This window comes from Cyprinus carpio, chromosome A15, assembly GCF_018340385.1.
Source record: "Cyprinus carpio isolate SPL01 chromosome A15, ASM1834038v1, whole genome shotgun sequence".
NCBI lineage: Eukaryota > Metazoa > Chordata > Actinopteri > Cypriniformes > Cyprinidae > Cyprinus > Cyprinus carpio.
Window position 1 is genome coordinate 16,178,322 of NC_056586.1, and position 14,216 is coordinate 16,192,537.

The 14,216-nt window shown below is 36.6% G+C and overlaps 1 protein-coding gene across 2 annotated transcripts; it reads right to left on the bottom strand.

Annotated features, from left to right (window-relative positions):
* Positions 1-2,819: 2,819 nt before the first annotated feature.
* LOC109057132 (coiled-coil domain-containing protein 92-like) lies at positions 2,820-14,000 on the bottom strand. Of its 2 annotated transcripts, XM_019074344.2 has the most exons (5): positions 13,471-14,000; positions 11,759-11,891; positions 10,801-10,848; positions 7,933-7,980; positions 2,820-5,621 (listed from the first exon to the last, which is right to left on the bottom strand). In XM_019074344.2, the coding sequence occupies exons 1-5, from the start codon at positions 13,480-13,482 to the stop codon at positions 4,999-5,001; spliced, it is 864 nt and encodes a 287-aa protein (XP_018929889.2). In that variant the 5' UTR covers positions 13,483-14,000; the 3' UTR covers positions 2,820-4,998. The 2 variants fall into 2 exon arrangements, with proteins under 2 accessions (XP_018929889.2, XP_042627163.1); XM_042771229.1 differs by lacking the exon at positions 7,933-7,980 and having other exon boundaries at positions 13,471-13,999.
* Between the last annotated feature and the right edge of the window lie 216 nt (positions 14,001-14,216).

The following is a 14,216-nucleotide window of genomic DNA, read 5'->3' on the forward strand; positions in this document are numbered from 1 at the left end:
CAGTGAAAGATAATCTTTAAAGTTTATTTGGGGCACAATGATCAGGCATAATGATCTTTATCACAAAGAAAATAATATTAAGGTTTATATAAACTAACAAAATAAACGAATTAATAAAACATTAACACAAGATCAAAAATATCAGAGAGGCACGCATAAACAAAATTAGTTTCTAACATTTTTTGAAAAAACGAATGGGCAATATTTCTCATGAAAAAGTGGATAAGTGTTAATACACAGCGCAGATCATAATGAGCGAGCGTGTTTTTTAAATAAAGTTTGATGATGACGTTGATCCGCGACCATGGTGTGCTGTAGTCCGTTTATAGCCTACCGTTAGCATTTTATATCTGACGGCTTTATTTAGGCTTCAAAATGTATACATTTTGGATTAACTTGTAAAGATTATCTTGATAGACAAAACGTGTAAGGGTCACTAACTCTTTGTTGAACACAGATCTTATTTTTTGCGATTTTCCAAAAGTCTATGGGGAAAATGCATAGGCTTTTCGACGAGGGAACCCATGCGCCGCTAACTTCCGGGTTGTCCTACAAAGTGACGTCATAACTTCGGCACTCTATTGTATTTGGATACCGTTTGTTGGATGTCAGATTTATTTTGTTAATTTAATGTTGATTCTAGGTAAATTCTTTATAAATGTAAGTGTATGATGATAAAACCTCTGTATTTTATGTGTAACTATTGTGAATTAATTCCAGTCTAAGAGTAAACAGGCCTGCACATATTCTAGAATGATTAGAGACTTTAATTTACTGGAAGATGACTGAAAAGATCCATCTTTGTTCATTTGTACATTTTCTCCCAAATTTTATTGGTATGCCTTGCTTTATTAATTATTTATTCACACTTATGAATTCAATTATTAATGTTTATTTTGCTTTTTCATGTTTAATTTAAAAACAAAACAAAACAAAAACAAACAAAAAAAACTATGTTGTGATTGTGCCATCTGTTCCTGAAATCTCAGCGTGGCATATTCTAACCTTGAAGTTATTTATAGGAACATATCTCTGTCTATCAATTTTTTTTTTTTTTTTTTAAAGAGTTTTACTAATAAGGGTGTTTATTTTGGTTTGTTGCAACTATGATTGAGTCATTTTGGAAATATATTGCCTTTAAAAAAAAGTATTTAAAAAAATCACTAGGAAATTTCTAGTAAATTTCACAAATGAATACAAAGAAATCAACATGAGTCATCAACATACAGTATTTCCAGTATTTTCTCTGCTATTTGGTTATAAAATTGTTTTAGATGTAATTTAGAGTATGGGTTTACATATCTGAGTGATTAGAATTTTGTCCCCCTGAAATATTGTATAGGACACATTTGTAGAGTTGAGGAACTCAATAACATTAGCAACAATACATTTTTATTCTCTAAAGTCAATGATGTTGACATGTTGACTAACCATGAACAAGGACTGACACAGTGATTTAATAAACCCCTTTAATCATATAATATAGAGTACACAGTGGATTATTTATTGCGACACATTATTATGTGGGTCGTCAGAGATTTGAATCACTGTGTACATTTCAAAACATTCCAAATGTTTGTGAAACAGGACACTGATGTCTGGTATTGGCCAAATATGCGCATACAGTGTGTTAACATTACTGTAGTTTCCCATGAAATTTAGTTCAAATCACTTGTCTCATCCCTCTCCTTTAAAAACGAGACAACCAAATAGTGGTTTTAAAACCTCTACCACATAACAGTCAGTTTAAGGGAAGACAGATTATTCCATATTAAAGGACAAAAAAATTCAAATGAAATCAACATAAGACCCTTATTTAGCACACTGTTCATCTCATGGAATGGGGACTACAAAATTACATCAGACAGAAAACAAAACAGATATTGCATGTACTGTATCTATGGATAATTGTTTCAAATTCACCACAATGTTCAAAAATGTATGTTGTAAATATGATTATGTAGAAGTCATCTTGTGAGGCAGTATTGCTTATCTCTTTAACATCACAATTATAAAGCACTTAAGCATTTCATAAGCAAAAATATTCCAAGATGAATCATTAAATTGAAAACAGAAATCTATTAATTAACTAGTGGACGTGATTATATGATGTATCACACAAACTAATTCAACATACCTGCACTCTAAATCCTCCCTATTTCTACACTGATACAATACAAAAACTGGTTATAGGCCTTTTTAATAGTGTCAGGCATATGCGTATACATTTACAAAATAAGGTTTCAGACCCTGAGTGAAGCAAATATCACTTTGTTAGGGCTGTGTCAAATTAGACACAATTTTAAGATGAAAGGAAAACATTTTATGCATTCAGTAACAACCCTGTGAGGGCTGCTTTTCATATTTGGATTTTTAACAACCTTATATTCAATATTCAAAGCAAAATTATCATCTGATCTAATAAAGCAAAGAGAAATACCACATATACAATTGTAAATATCTTTAGAAAAGTTTGTAAATAGCTGCTGCTACTAAATCTTTTACTGTCACGTTATTTTGCAAAATGATGTTGTCACAGGCTTAAAAGCAGGAATATTGTCCTTAGCCCTGTGGCACTGCGGTCCTCTTATTAGACCCTGTTATTAAAGGAATAGTTCACCCAAAAATCTGAGAAAAATTTGAGAGAAATCTAGCACTACTTAACTTGCTCACCAATGGATCCTCTGCAGTGAATGGATGATGGATGTTAATTGATGGGCTGGATTCATGTGGATCACTTGTGGATTATTGTGGTGTTTTTATCAGCTGTTTGGACTCTCATTCTGATGGCACCCATTCACTTCAGAGTATCCATCTGTTTGAAAGTGATGTAATGCTAAATTTCTCCAAATCTGTTTTGATGAAGAAACAATCTACATCTTGGATGGCCTGAGGTTGAGAACAATATCAGCAAATTTTCATTTTTGAGAGAACTATTCCTTTAAACGTGTCTGTTAGTTGTCAAGAAAGGTAAGCTTTTGCTATTCAAACACTTAATATGTTTGCAATATGTATCACATTGCTATTAGTCATCAAATCACTAAAGCTCAAGGTATATGCACACATACCTGGCCACATAGAATTATAAAACAAACAGCATTCTGATTCTAATGGCACATATGCAAACATGTTATCTGCAACATCAGACTAAAGCATTACAGCATAAGCATCTTAAAACTAATCCGTCCTTTGGGCATCACTGGCTCAATTAATGATGGCAGAACAATGGTGCGTTGACCCTTGAACCCACTCTCTTCTAATCAACAAGCCCACACATAAACACACTGTACACCAGATAAAGCACTTGAGCAAATGATTCAGGCTGTATAGATCTCATCTGACTAAATGAGTATTTAGGTGATAAAATCTCCATCATATCTGGAGGGCTGAAAGAGTGCACTTATGGTGACACCAGACAGACAACCTGATCATTCAGAAATATCTGAGATGAGCTATTCCTCAATAAGGGCACACAGATTTAAAAACGACAACAAAAAATAAAATAAACCAGTAAAACAATACTCAGCAGTAACAAGTTCACAAGGACACTGACTTCAGCCTGTTATGCACATCCTGAGTCTGCAGCAAGTAAACAGCAGTGTCGTGCTTTCACACTGACAGCACTTCGGCAGCTCGAAAAGTGATTTCTGGGTAACTTTTAATTAAGACTAAAACATTTGAAATGGTTATTGGAAGTGTGCAATTGAGTATTATTACTTTAAATGAAGAGGTGACTGCATTTACATACAAACGGTAATTTGCATGAAACAAAAATACCTTTGAAGTGTAACTGTTCTGATTCAGATTCACTGAACATAAACAATGCCAGACATCTTTTATACATAAAAAACATTATTATGATGCTTTATAAATGGCTATACTGCTAAATATTGTGTCAGTAAAAATATTCATCCTGCATTTTAAATATGTTTTGTGCTGTGTGATCTGGCATGAACATGTTTCGTATCCGGATCTAAACTAAATTGCATTTACACCTTCATTTGAGTGTGTGTCCAGTGTGATCAGGGTTCCGATTGCATTTACACGCACAAAATGCAAATCAGTTCCCTTTTCTAATGGGATCTTGTTGAGATTGCCAAAATCCGATCGATGTTAGAAGTGACAATCTCCATCCTTGAATTTTCAAATACACAATCCCAGTGGTGTGCAGATGTCCAAGAGATATTAAGATGAATAAGTATCAGATAAAGAAAAATCATCTCTTGGTATTTTTTTTTTTTTATTTTCTTTTTTTTTTTTTTTTTTGTAAATGCATGTTATAGTGTGAATGATTTTTCTTATGATTTTTTTTTTTGAAAACGACAGACTTCTCCATTCATTTCATCCATTTAAATGCCGCCTATCCAAAACTGACTGCAAGCTTGCATTTATTTTTGAGTGCAACGCCCACATTTTAAAATCCAATCAGCAACTGACCACTAGAACCAAGTCCCCGCCCTACATTTTTTTCTATTTCAATAACTCATTACACTAGGTTACCATATCTGTCCCCTATCTATACCTGTCTCTTGCAGAGTGAAATGTATTTTGAATAGAAATGATATCAGCGACAACAGACAGTTGTATAGTATAAAAAGAACAGCAGTTAATGTATGAGCAGCACAAATGTCAGTGTGAATGCTGTAACCTGTTAATACAGCAAGAGAACAAACTACACACCTCAGATACAGGACGCATAAAACAGGCCTTATGAAGCACTTAATGTTCATGTATTGAGGCCCTCAGGGTAATTTTTGATTATAAAAATGCTTTACAGTAACATAAACATGAGTCGATTTTGGTTCAACAAGAACGTAAGCAAAAATCCCTTCTCAGTCTAATAATCACTGCATGTGCAAACTGTAAAAAAAGCAAACCGTATTGCAAATATAAACATTTCTGTCACTGTCACAATGCAAAGGTTCTCCCAAGGGGCTCAAGGTGCAATTCAGGTTGAAATATCATAAAAACAAGCAGGTTGAACTGTAAAAGAAACGCTCATTCAGCGTTGTTCTCTGTGGTGGATGCAGTGGTCGCGGTGGCTTTAGCTACTGTTGTTGCCAGTCTGCTCACAGAAGCTCCCTGATCGAGCTCCTCTGACTCCTCCCCCTCCGCCTCCTGCAGGGCATGTCTGTGTGGTGGGCGGAGCCGGGATCTGTGTCTGTAGGGGTAGAAGAAGACGGCGGGGTCAGGCATAGCCATAGGCTCCTCGGGGCCCATCACCCTCTCGCGCGGCACGCACTCCCTGGCGCGTTCGGTGTGGATGTGCGAGGAAGGCCGGCTTGAGCTCCGTCGCCCAGACTGGGCCGGCCTTCTGTGCTGCTGCTGCCTCTGCTGATGGAGTTTCTGCTTGGCTGAATGCAGCTGGAAGGACAGGTACGCAGCCGCCTCTGTCTGCTTCTGCAGCTCGGTGTTGAGCACAGTGGTCCTGTGGCTGCGGTGTTTTAATTCCTCCAGGAAACGGCGCTCCTTTTCCTTCAGACTGGTGCGGAAAGTACCCACTAGGACGGACTTCTGACTCAGCTCCCATCGGAGATCACTCTGGATCTGCTGCTGCTCCTGCAGATGCCCCTCCACCTCCTGACAACGGGCTTCCAGCTGCTCCTCTTCCTCCTTCACCTCTGGAAGACATATAGAACAGAAACGTTTATTGTAATAAAATGTGATGTAAGACATTCTGAATAAAAGTATATTATATTGTATCAATAATTTATTGTACAAATATATTGGAGTATAATACAATATATCATATTTTATAAACATACTTTTTTTTTAAATTATATTAAAATATTGTGACATACTTGTGATCTGTAATCAATGTTTTATGACCATTTTGTCAAGTTTATTCTACAACAATTTGACTTGTAAACTTCACTTGTAACTTTAAATACATTGTTGAACTGTTCATTAAATACTGTCTGTAAGATTTGTACATGTTTTTGAAAGTGGTCTATTATTCACACAAAGTAATATTGTGAAATAGTAACTGTTTTTTATTTTAATATATTTTAAAATGTAATTTATTCCTGTGATGGCCAAGCTGAATGTTCAGCATCATTACTCCAAACATTTATTGTTTTTATTATTAATATTGAAAACAGTTGTGCTGCTTAATATTTTTGTGGAAACTGATACTTTTTTTTCTTCATCAGGATTCTGTGATGCATATTAAGATCAAAAGAACAACATTTATTTTAAATGGAAATCTTGTAACATTATAAACGTCTTTACTGTCACTTTTGATTAATTTAATGCACTCGTGCTGAATAAAAGTATTAATTTATTTGTTCAGGGTTATCAGACACATTAAATGTCTAGGACAAGACCTCCCTGACTACTGTGCCCACAAAGCATAGAGCAAATGTAAAGTAAATTGCTGAAAATACAAACATGTGTGATATGTGTGATTAAAACATTTGGAATATGTACTTTTAAAAACTCTTACATTTTTGAACCTGTGTATGGTCCAACATGCTTTCCTACCTGTTTCCCATGACTTCTTCAGTCACCCTTGATTGTCCCTGTGAACACCACGTCCACTGAGAGTCCAGTAGATAAACAATCCGTGGATATCCCTACCTGTTATGCCCCATTCGCAGATGTCTTCTACCTGAAGCAAACCACCAAGTTACCACCTCATCGACCATGGGACTGTGCCATCGACCTGGAACCAGGTGAGTCAGTACCCCGTGGATGTGTCTATCCCCTATCCATACCCGAACAGAAGGCCATGGAGGGATACATAGACGAGGCTCTCATGCAAGGTCACATATGTCCTTCCACTTCTCCTGCTGCTTCCAGTTTCTTCTTTGTGGCAAAAAGGATGGAGGCTTGAAGCTTAACATTGACTACCGGGCACTCAACAAGATCACCCCAAAGTTCCAATATCCTCTTCCCCTCATCCCAGCTGCTTTGGAGCAACTTTGGGGTGCCTCCATTTACACCAAGTTGGAGCTCCGAAGCACCTATAACCTCATTCGGATACATGAGGAGGACGAGTGGAAGGCTGCCTTTATTACTCCAGCTGGACACTATGAAACCGGGTTATGCTGTATGGCCTGATCAACAGCCCCATTGTATTCCAGAATTTCATGAACAAGGTACTCCGGCACTTCCTGAAACAATTTGCGAATGTGTAAATTGATGACAACCTTCAACGGCCTTACACCATTCCAGTGTATACTTGGCAACCAGCCCCTGTTGTTCCTGTGGTCAAGTGAACCATCGGAGGTACCATTAGTCTGCGCCCACCTTGTCGTAAGCTAAGTCACAAATACATTGGTCCATTCCAATAATCCTGTCACATATGAACTCAAGCTCCCCTAATAGTATAAGATTCATCCATTCTTTCATGTCTCCCTGATAAAACCTTACCATCCACCTGAATCTGCTTCTTCCACAGAGCCTGGCCCCAGTGACGAGCCCCCTGCGCCTCAGATCAGCGAGGATCCCGTCAAGGAAATTCTGGACTCCCGACCCCATGGTGGCCATTTGGAATATCTGGTTGACTGGGAGAATTATGGCCCAGAGGAAAGATGCTGGGTACCTCGAGATGACATTCTAGATCCGGCTCTTCTCACAGAATTCCATCAACAACATCCTCATCGTCCAGCTCCTCGAGTATGGGGTCGGCCACCATGACGTCGGGGTCCTCGGTCCGCTGGAGCGGATCATGGAGAGGGGGGTAATGTCACAGATCGACCAGACTCTCTCACCTCCACTACCCAGTGCTCACAATCACCCGAACATTAACTACCCGCACCTGTCAACAATTACAATGTCATCAGCACACTATTAAAGCAAACACCTCAGCCCTTACCAAATTGTTTCCTTAAACAAATAAACACTCACCAACATATACTCTGCACTTACCTGTGAAGATTCCCGGTACTCCTATGTCTGTTCTCGACGATATCTCAAGTTACTATTTACCTGCGGGTACCATTGTTGAGGTGTGTGCTTGTCCGTCTCTATCGCCATCTGTAAGACAAAGCAGGACTGTTCCATTCGTCATCAATACTCCAAAAAGTTGTTTCTGGATTCATATATTCTCTGTTTAGTGTATATTTCCTGACATGAAAGCCTTAAGCAGGGGAATCAAACCCCCTGTAATTCACATGTAGAGTTTAGCCCATGTTTTACATGCAGCGTAAACATAAACCAAAAAAAAGTGAAGACTCAGAAGTATCATGTATACACTACCTTGTGATTTGAAACAGGCATGGATAATATGAACAAGCCCTCAGTATAAAATCAGATTTAACCTTAAAACCAAATTCCTAAATAATCTGCGATCTTAAAGGTAAGTGGATGTGGGAGAGGAAAGTAGACAAAAGGCTCTTCTGTGCCCAAGGATTACGGGACTCACTGACCAAATCCAAATCAACTAATCCCAACTCTGGTCTGGCTACTGGCATGCTGTGCCATCTGTTCAGGGTTATCAGACACATTAAATGTCTAGGACAAGACCTCCCTAAGCGTGCTTGACTACTGTGCCCTCAAAGCATAGAGCAAATGTGAAGTAAATCATTTTATTCTCTTTAGAAAGTCACCTTGGAAAAAGGTTTGTGCTAAATTGATAAAAGTAAAAGTATACTGCACTATTAACAAATCTTATGTCACTCATATTACTGTAAATTCCATGTATCTGACACTATATACTGTAAATTATGAGTGAGAAAATGTGTCATAGAATTAGTTTGATGTCATTTAACTATAAATAAACAAATGAAGGATAAAACAGGGATTTTCCAGTTGAAGGCGTCTTTATCCTCACATTAATGTAATATCTTTCAGATAAAATGACAGGATAAGTAAACCAAAAATGAGTTATTGGAATCAGTGTCAGACATTCTACACCTGATCCACATGAACCTGATCACCTTTTGCTGTGAGCTCAACATCTTTCCCTATTTTTTGTCTCGCTTGTGTTTTTTTTTCTTCTATTTTATTGCACTATACTAGCACATCAGTTTATCCAGATTGTCCTGATTTCACAGCCAGCCTATTAGTCCCACCCCATGCATCCAGACTGAGATGAACTCATGATGTGACTACAGAAAATGCTGTGTTATCTGATCCCTAAATCTGATCTCGCCACTGTTCCTCATTGAGTTCACTTTTTGCTGCCTCAAAACTCTTTAATAGAATGTGTAATGAAACTGAGACGTCGACAACAATCAGTTGACAAAGGCATTTATGCAGATAAGAAGTGACAGACATCCAAAAAAGAAAACTATTGTTCATTTAATATTCACATTGTGCAAGCAATATGCTTGTAAATTATTAAATCATTTCCATCATCAAACAGTGTTTTTTCCTTTGGGTTTCTTTGAAGACTAAACTAACACATCCACAACATGCTGATGTTTGATCTCAGATGAATAATCATTCACAGCAAAGAAGTATTACATTGTAAACAGGCTTCGGTAGTCACAACGCAGCATCAGTTAACACGCCCTGTTTCTATTTTTGATGCACCGCAGAATTACTTCAGGAGTTTATTTTTCCTCTCCGTGAGAAATAAAATTATTTTATTTATTTTTTCAGCATTAAATCTTTCACTCTTTCACATTTGTCTGTGTATCCGCGTTCTGAACTTACTATTATTACGTGCACTGGCAATGTGTATTTTACAGTGACTGTAGGATACATTGTTAGGTCAGTAGGTGGCGACATAAGTAAATCACTGGGTCCGTGTACTTTTGTGTCCATTCGGGGTTTTTTTTAACCAAAATTAGAACCGTACACACAAAATGCTGCCTGTAAAAAGTAAAATATTGACTTCTTTTTAGTTTTTTGTTTATGACTTTTAGCACCTTTAACAAACATTTTCAAAATGCACAAGTTTTCTTTGGCCAAATTAGAAGTAGGCTAATTCTCCAGTTATCCTAGAGCCATCTCTGGAATAATGCAGAGACCTAATTCATTACGTTATATGATTTTAAAATAGACATTGCAGAATTCTGGGAACTTTATCAACATGAGATTAAATATACGTTACACAAATATCAGAAATACAGAAATATCACTCTAACAACCTTGATTCTGGAAACTTTGCAATAAGGCCACAGCTTTGTTGCAGTAGAGAAGACATTAAAATAAAGGTATTTATTCCATGATTACTAAATTATTAGTCATTTGTACAAAAAGATACAAATGACTAATAATTTTCTTTCCTATTCTCAGTTTTCTTGTGCTATTCCTCTCTGTCTCCTTGCCCAACTTTGTCTCAGCAAAAAACAAGCTGCAATTGGACACCCCCACTGGGAACGTGTGGCAAGAGTAGACAAAAATGCAGGCAGGATCAATTTGTGGGAGGATGAGGCTGCGTCAGGCTGGAGGAGAGAGGGATGACCTGCAGTACGGAGAGAAGTCGTCTCCTGCTTGTACATTGTGTGGCCTCTTAATGTACGATTGGTTTGCATTTTAGATAAATTATTATTACATTAATAAGACATGGTCATTAAAAACACTATTTTTGCATTGAATTTAATCACTAGAATTTAGCTGATTATATGGAATTGTTACAACGAAAGAAGTGTCTAGTGGATAATTTTATTTATTATCAGAGTCAATATGTTTTCATGTTTGCCAAAGTCTTTCAAATGTGATATAGTAACAAATATCAATATCTACCTGCATATAACCTTAATACTAGATGCTGTTGTATTAAACAGACCTACAGCTGTTGTTCTTGTTGCCGTGCACTCAACTGAACACCTGTGCTAAAAATACAAAAACTCCATTCACAAACACATGAAAATGAAACAACATTTTTTGGACAGCAACAGTGCTCACCTGCTTCACTCCTGCCTGGGGGCTTCATGTTGAGTTCCTGTGTAAGTTCTGTAAGTAACACACAGATACACTCTTATTTCTGAGTTTTTTTTTTTTTTTACATTTTAAAAATGATACATTCCAGAATCATTATAGATCATGCCATAAGTTCTAAATTAGTACTGATTCGATTCAGCATTTATATGATTCAATTAATTGTTTAGTGCATAAAATGTCCCGCCTTACATTTTATATTTCATTTGGACATGGGTCAGATTACGGAGGTAAAAGCAATAAAAAGTAAAATAAAGCAATAACAAAGCCAATTCATTTAAATTAAACAATATAATTTACCATACCATTCAAAAGTTTGGGGGCAGAATTTTTTTTTAAAGAAATTAATACTTTTATTTAGCAATTATGCATTCAATTGATCAAAACTGACATTAAATATACTTATAATGATGCAAAAATGTTCTTTCAAATAAATGCTGTTTTCTTATGTCAAATAAGAATATGTCAAAGGGTTGCAAACAAAAAAATGATTTCCTGTAGCATGACTGGTTGCTCTACAGGGCAAAAGAGCAAATAGATGAATATGCAGTGTGCTGGTTTTTCTGCGCTAGCTGGCTCAGCACATTTCCAGCGATGTTCAGGTAGAAAGGCCATGTCCTATATTACTGAGAGGGAAAACACAAACCCTGCACTGACAGGAAGATATTGACCCATGGTTCTCTCTGTGGAGCCTGTGCCACCAACAAGAGCAACATAACCCTGCTCTCCTCTGCACTGGATCTGTGCATCTAGGGCATGGCAACACAATTAAATTGCGTGCTAACATTATATTTGGAATGACATCCAAATAGATGTGATTTATGATAAATGAAATGCTTCTAAATTCAATTATGTGCGTTGTTTAATGTGTGTGCAACTACTCAAAATTCAAATGCAGGTGACTGTGAATGGTCATGACACAAACCTGTACAGCGTTTCTGGAGGGACAGGATCTCCAGATGTAGTCCATGCAGCAGAGACAGCTGCTCCTGTCTAAGGAACACAATGCTCCTCTCCACACTCTCCACCTGCTGCTCCAGCGAGACCACCTGTGAGCCCTTCACCAAACGAAACACAGGGATATTTACAGTATATAACCGTTGGTCTCCATTGTTCCCCCTTGTTAGATGTCTAGGTAATAGATTAGCTCCATCCCTTTGTTATCTTGTTAACCTGTGTGTATATATACCCCCGTGTTGGCCTTAGTCTTTGTCAGTTGTTGTCTTTGCTATGTTGTAGCGTGTTTTCCTTTGCCTTGTTCTTCCTGTGTTCTTGTTTCCTATTTGTGCCCTGGATGGATTACCTCTTGTTTTATTAAACCTCACACTGCTAGCATTTGGATCCTGCCTCTCCTCTTCCATGCATCAACCCGCTACAGTTTCAGTTAAGGTATGAATAAAACATTTAATAAAAGACTTAATGTTATATGTACCTCAGGAAAGATGACCGATGTTCATAGTTTGTTAGTTAGCAAGAAAGAACACTAGAAAGTAGCTTATTTGCTTAACCTGTTCATTATTTATGAATGCTATCATTCATGAAGACAAGTTCTTATGAAAAAATACCTTGTGTGAATTATGATCATAATATTGTGATATTTTCTGAGATGGTTATCATACAGTGAAAATATTATACCATTTCAACCACTGATCTATACATGTGATAAAATATTTTCACTGTATGATAACCATCTCAGAAAATATCACAGTTTTACGGTATATGGTATCATAAAATGTAATCTGATTTTGATAAATGTGTAAATATTTCAGGTGCACGTCAGTTTTTCTAGGAAAAATCTCAGTGGGAAAAAAATGGGAAAAAATCATCTAATGCTGTAAACTATGGGAACCTTCTCATTTGGTACATAAATGTAATATTACTATTACTAAATATTACTAAAATTATAAATTGTGGTGCAACAATTCTGCTTTTATTTATTTATATATTTGTTTGTTTTATTTTATTTATTTTATTTTATTTTACAGTATCTAATAATATATTCCAATAACCCTATTATATTATTCTAGGCCCAAGTCGGTTAAACAAATAATCACATGTGAGTTGAAGCAATTTAATTTTATAGGTAACAGTATGACTCAATAGAGAATTTGTTTGGATAAATTCTTTAAATTTAAGAATTTTACATCAAAGATCAAAGAATTTATCTTTAAAAAAAACGTCATTTTTGCGTAGTTCTGTTGACAATTCGTTGGTGTGAGTCACATTGATTCATTCATAATAAATAATATTTTTTACTTGAATAAAACCAATTATTTTGGTGTTAAACACATTTTAGATATCTGTACTTTTTTTTTTTTTTTTTTTAACAAATTATATTAATTTTATGATTTTCACAATATCATTTAAAACATTTTTGTATTTTTATGGATTCCTTTTTATTTTAGCGTGATCTTAAGTGATAAAATGTTAAACGAAACTTCTCAGCGTTATTGTGCTTATTATAAACACCCACAGATGTAAAACTGATGTGAAACAGACACGTTGTGTAATAGCTACTGCTACATCCCATTGTAAAACATTTAAATGTAATAAGTAAGCTCCTGATTAGTCACTCTTTCCCATATAACATGGCCATAAAAGCCTTTGATAACACTGCACATATTATCCAGCACTCACCGAATTTTCCATTAGCGTGGCTTATATTGGTATCCAAGAAATGAGGCGTTATAATGAAGAGAATGAAGGTGCTCCTTCACTTCCACATCTCTGCCCTTCAAAGAACCGACCCATGAACATATAGGATGACGACATCTTTAAAAAAGATCAATACGCATCTCAAAGGGAGACTGCCCCAGAATAACGGGAGAGGTTTCGCGAGAAATTTCAGATTTCAATCCTTCGTTATCTTGGCCAGCGTACAATTGTTGTATCCCACAATGTCACGATCGATTAAAGTGATCCCGACGTTTTAGTTGGCACAAGAGTGCTCGTGCGTCCTGCGTCTGCTGAACGGCATCATCCTCATCATCGCGATGACAGACGGCAGGAAGCGGCTCCTTTAGCACCAGGGCAATGATGCGACTGCTGGAGAAACATCGATGCTCTGAGGAACTCTCCACTGCACATCCCAGCTCATTCATGCATCTCTAGTGCTTCTTTGCAGTCTTACATTAAGCTTAGGCGCGTCATGTATTACAATAAACTGAGTTGAAGTACAGCTGAATTATAGAACGTTTAGTCCCAGTCCTCGTATTTGATTGGCCGAGCGGCGTTCCAAGAATATTTAATTAACATATGGACTGTTCTCTGTTTGTATAACTCGAACCAAAAGTATGTGTTTTCACTTAATTTATTTTAAATGAATTGTTATTTTTATTTTTTTTTTTATTTTTTTCTACCCTAGTACTGTACGTGAGCAAAGC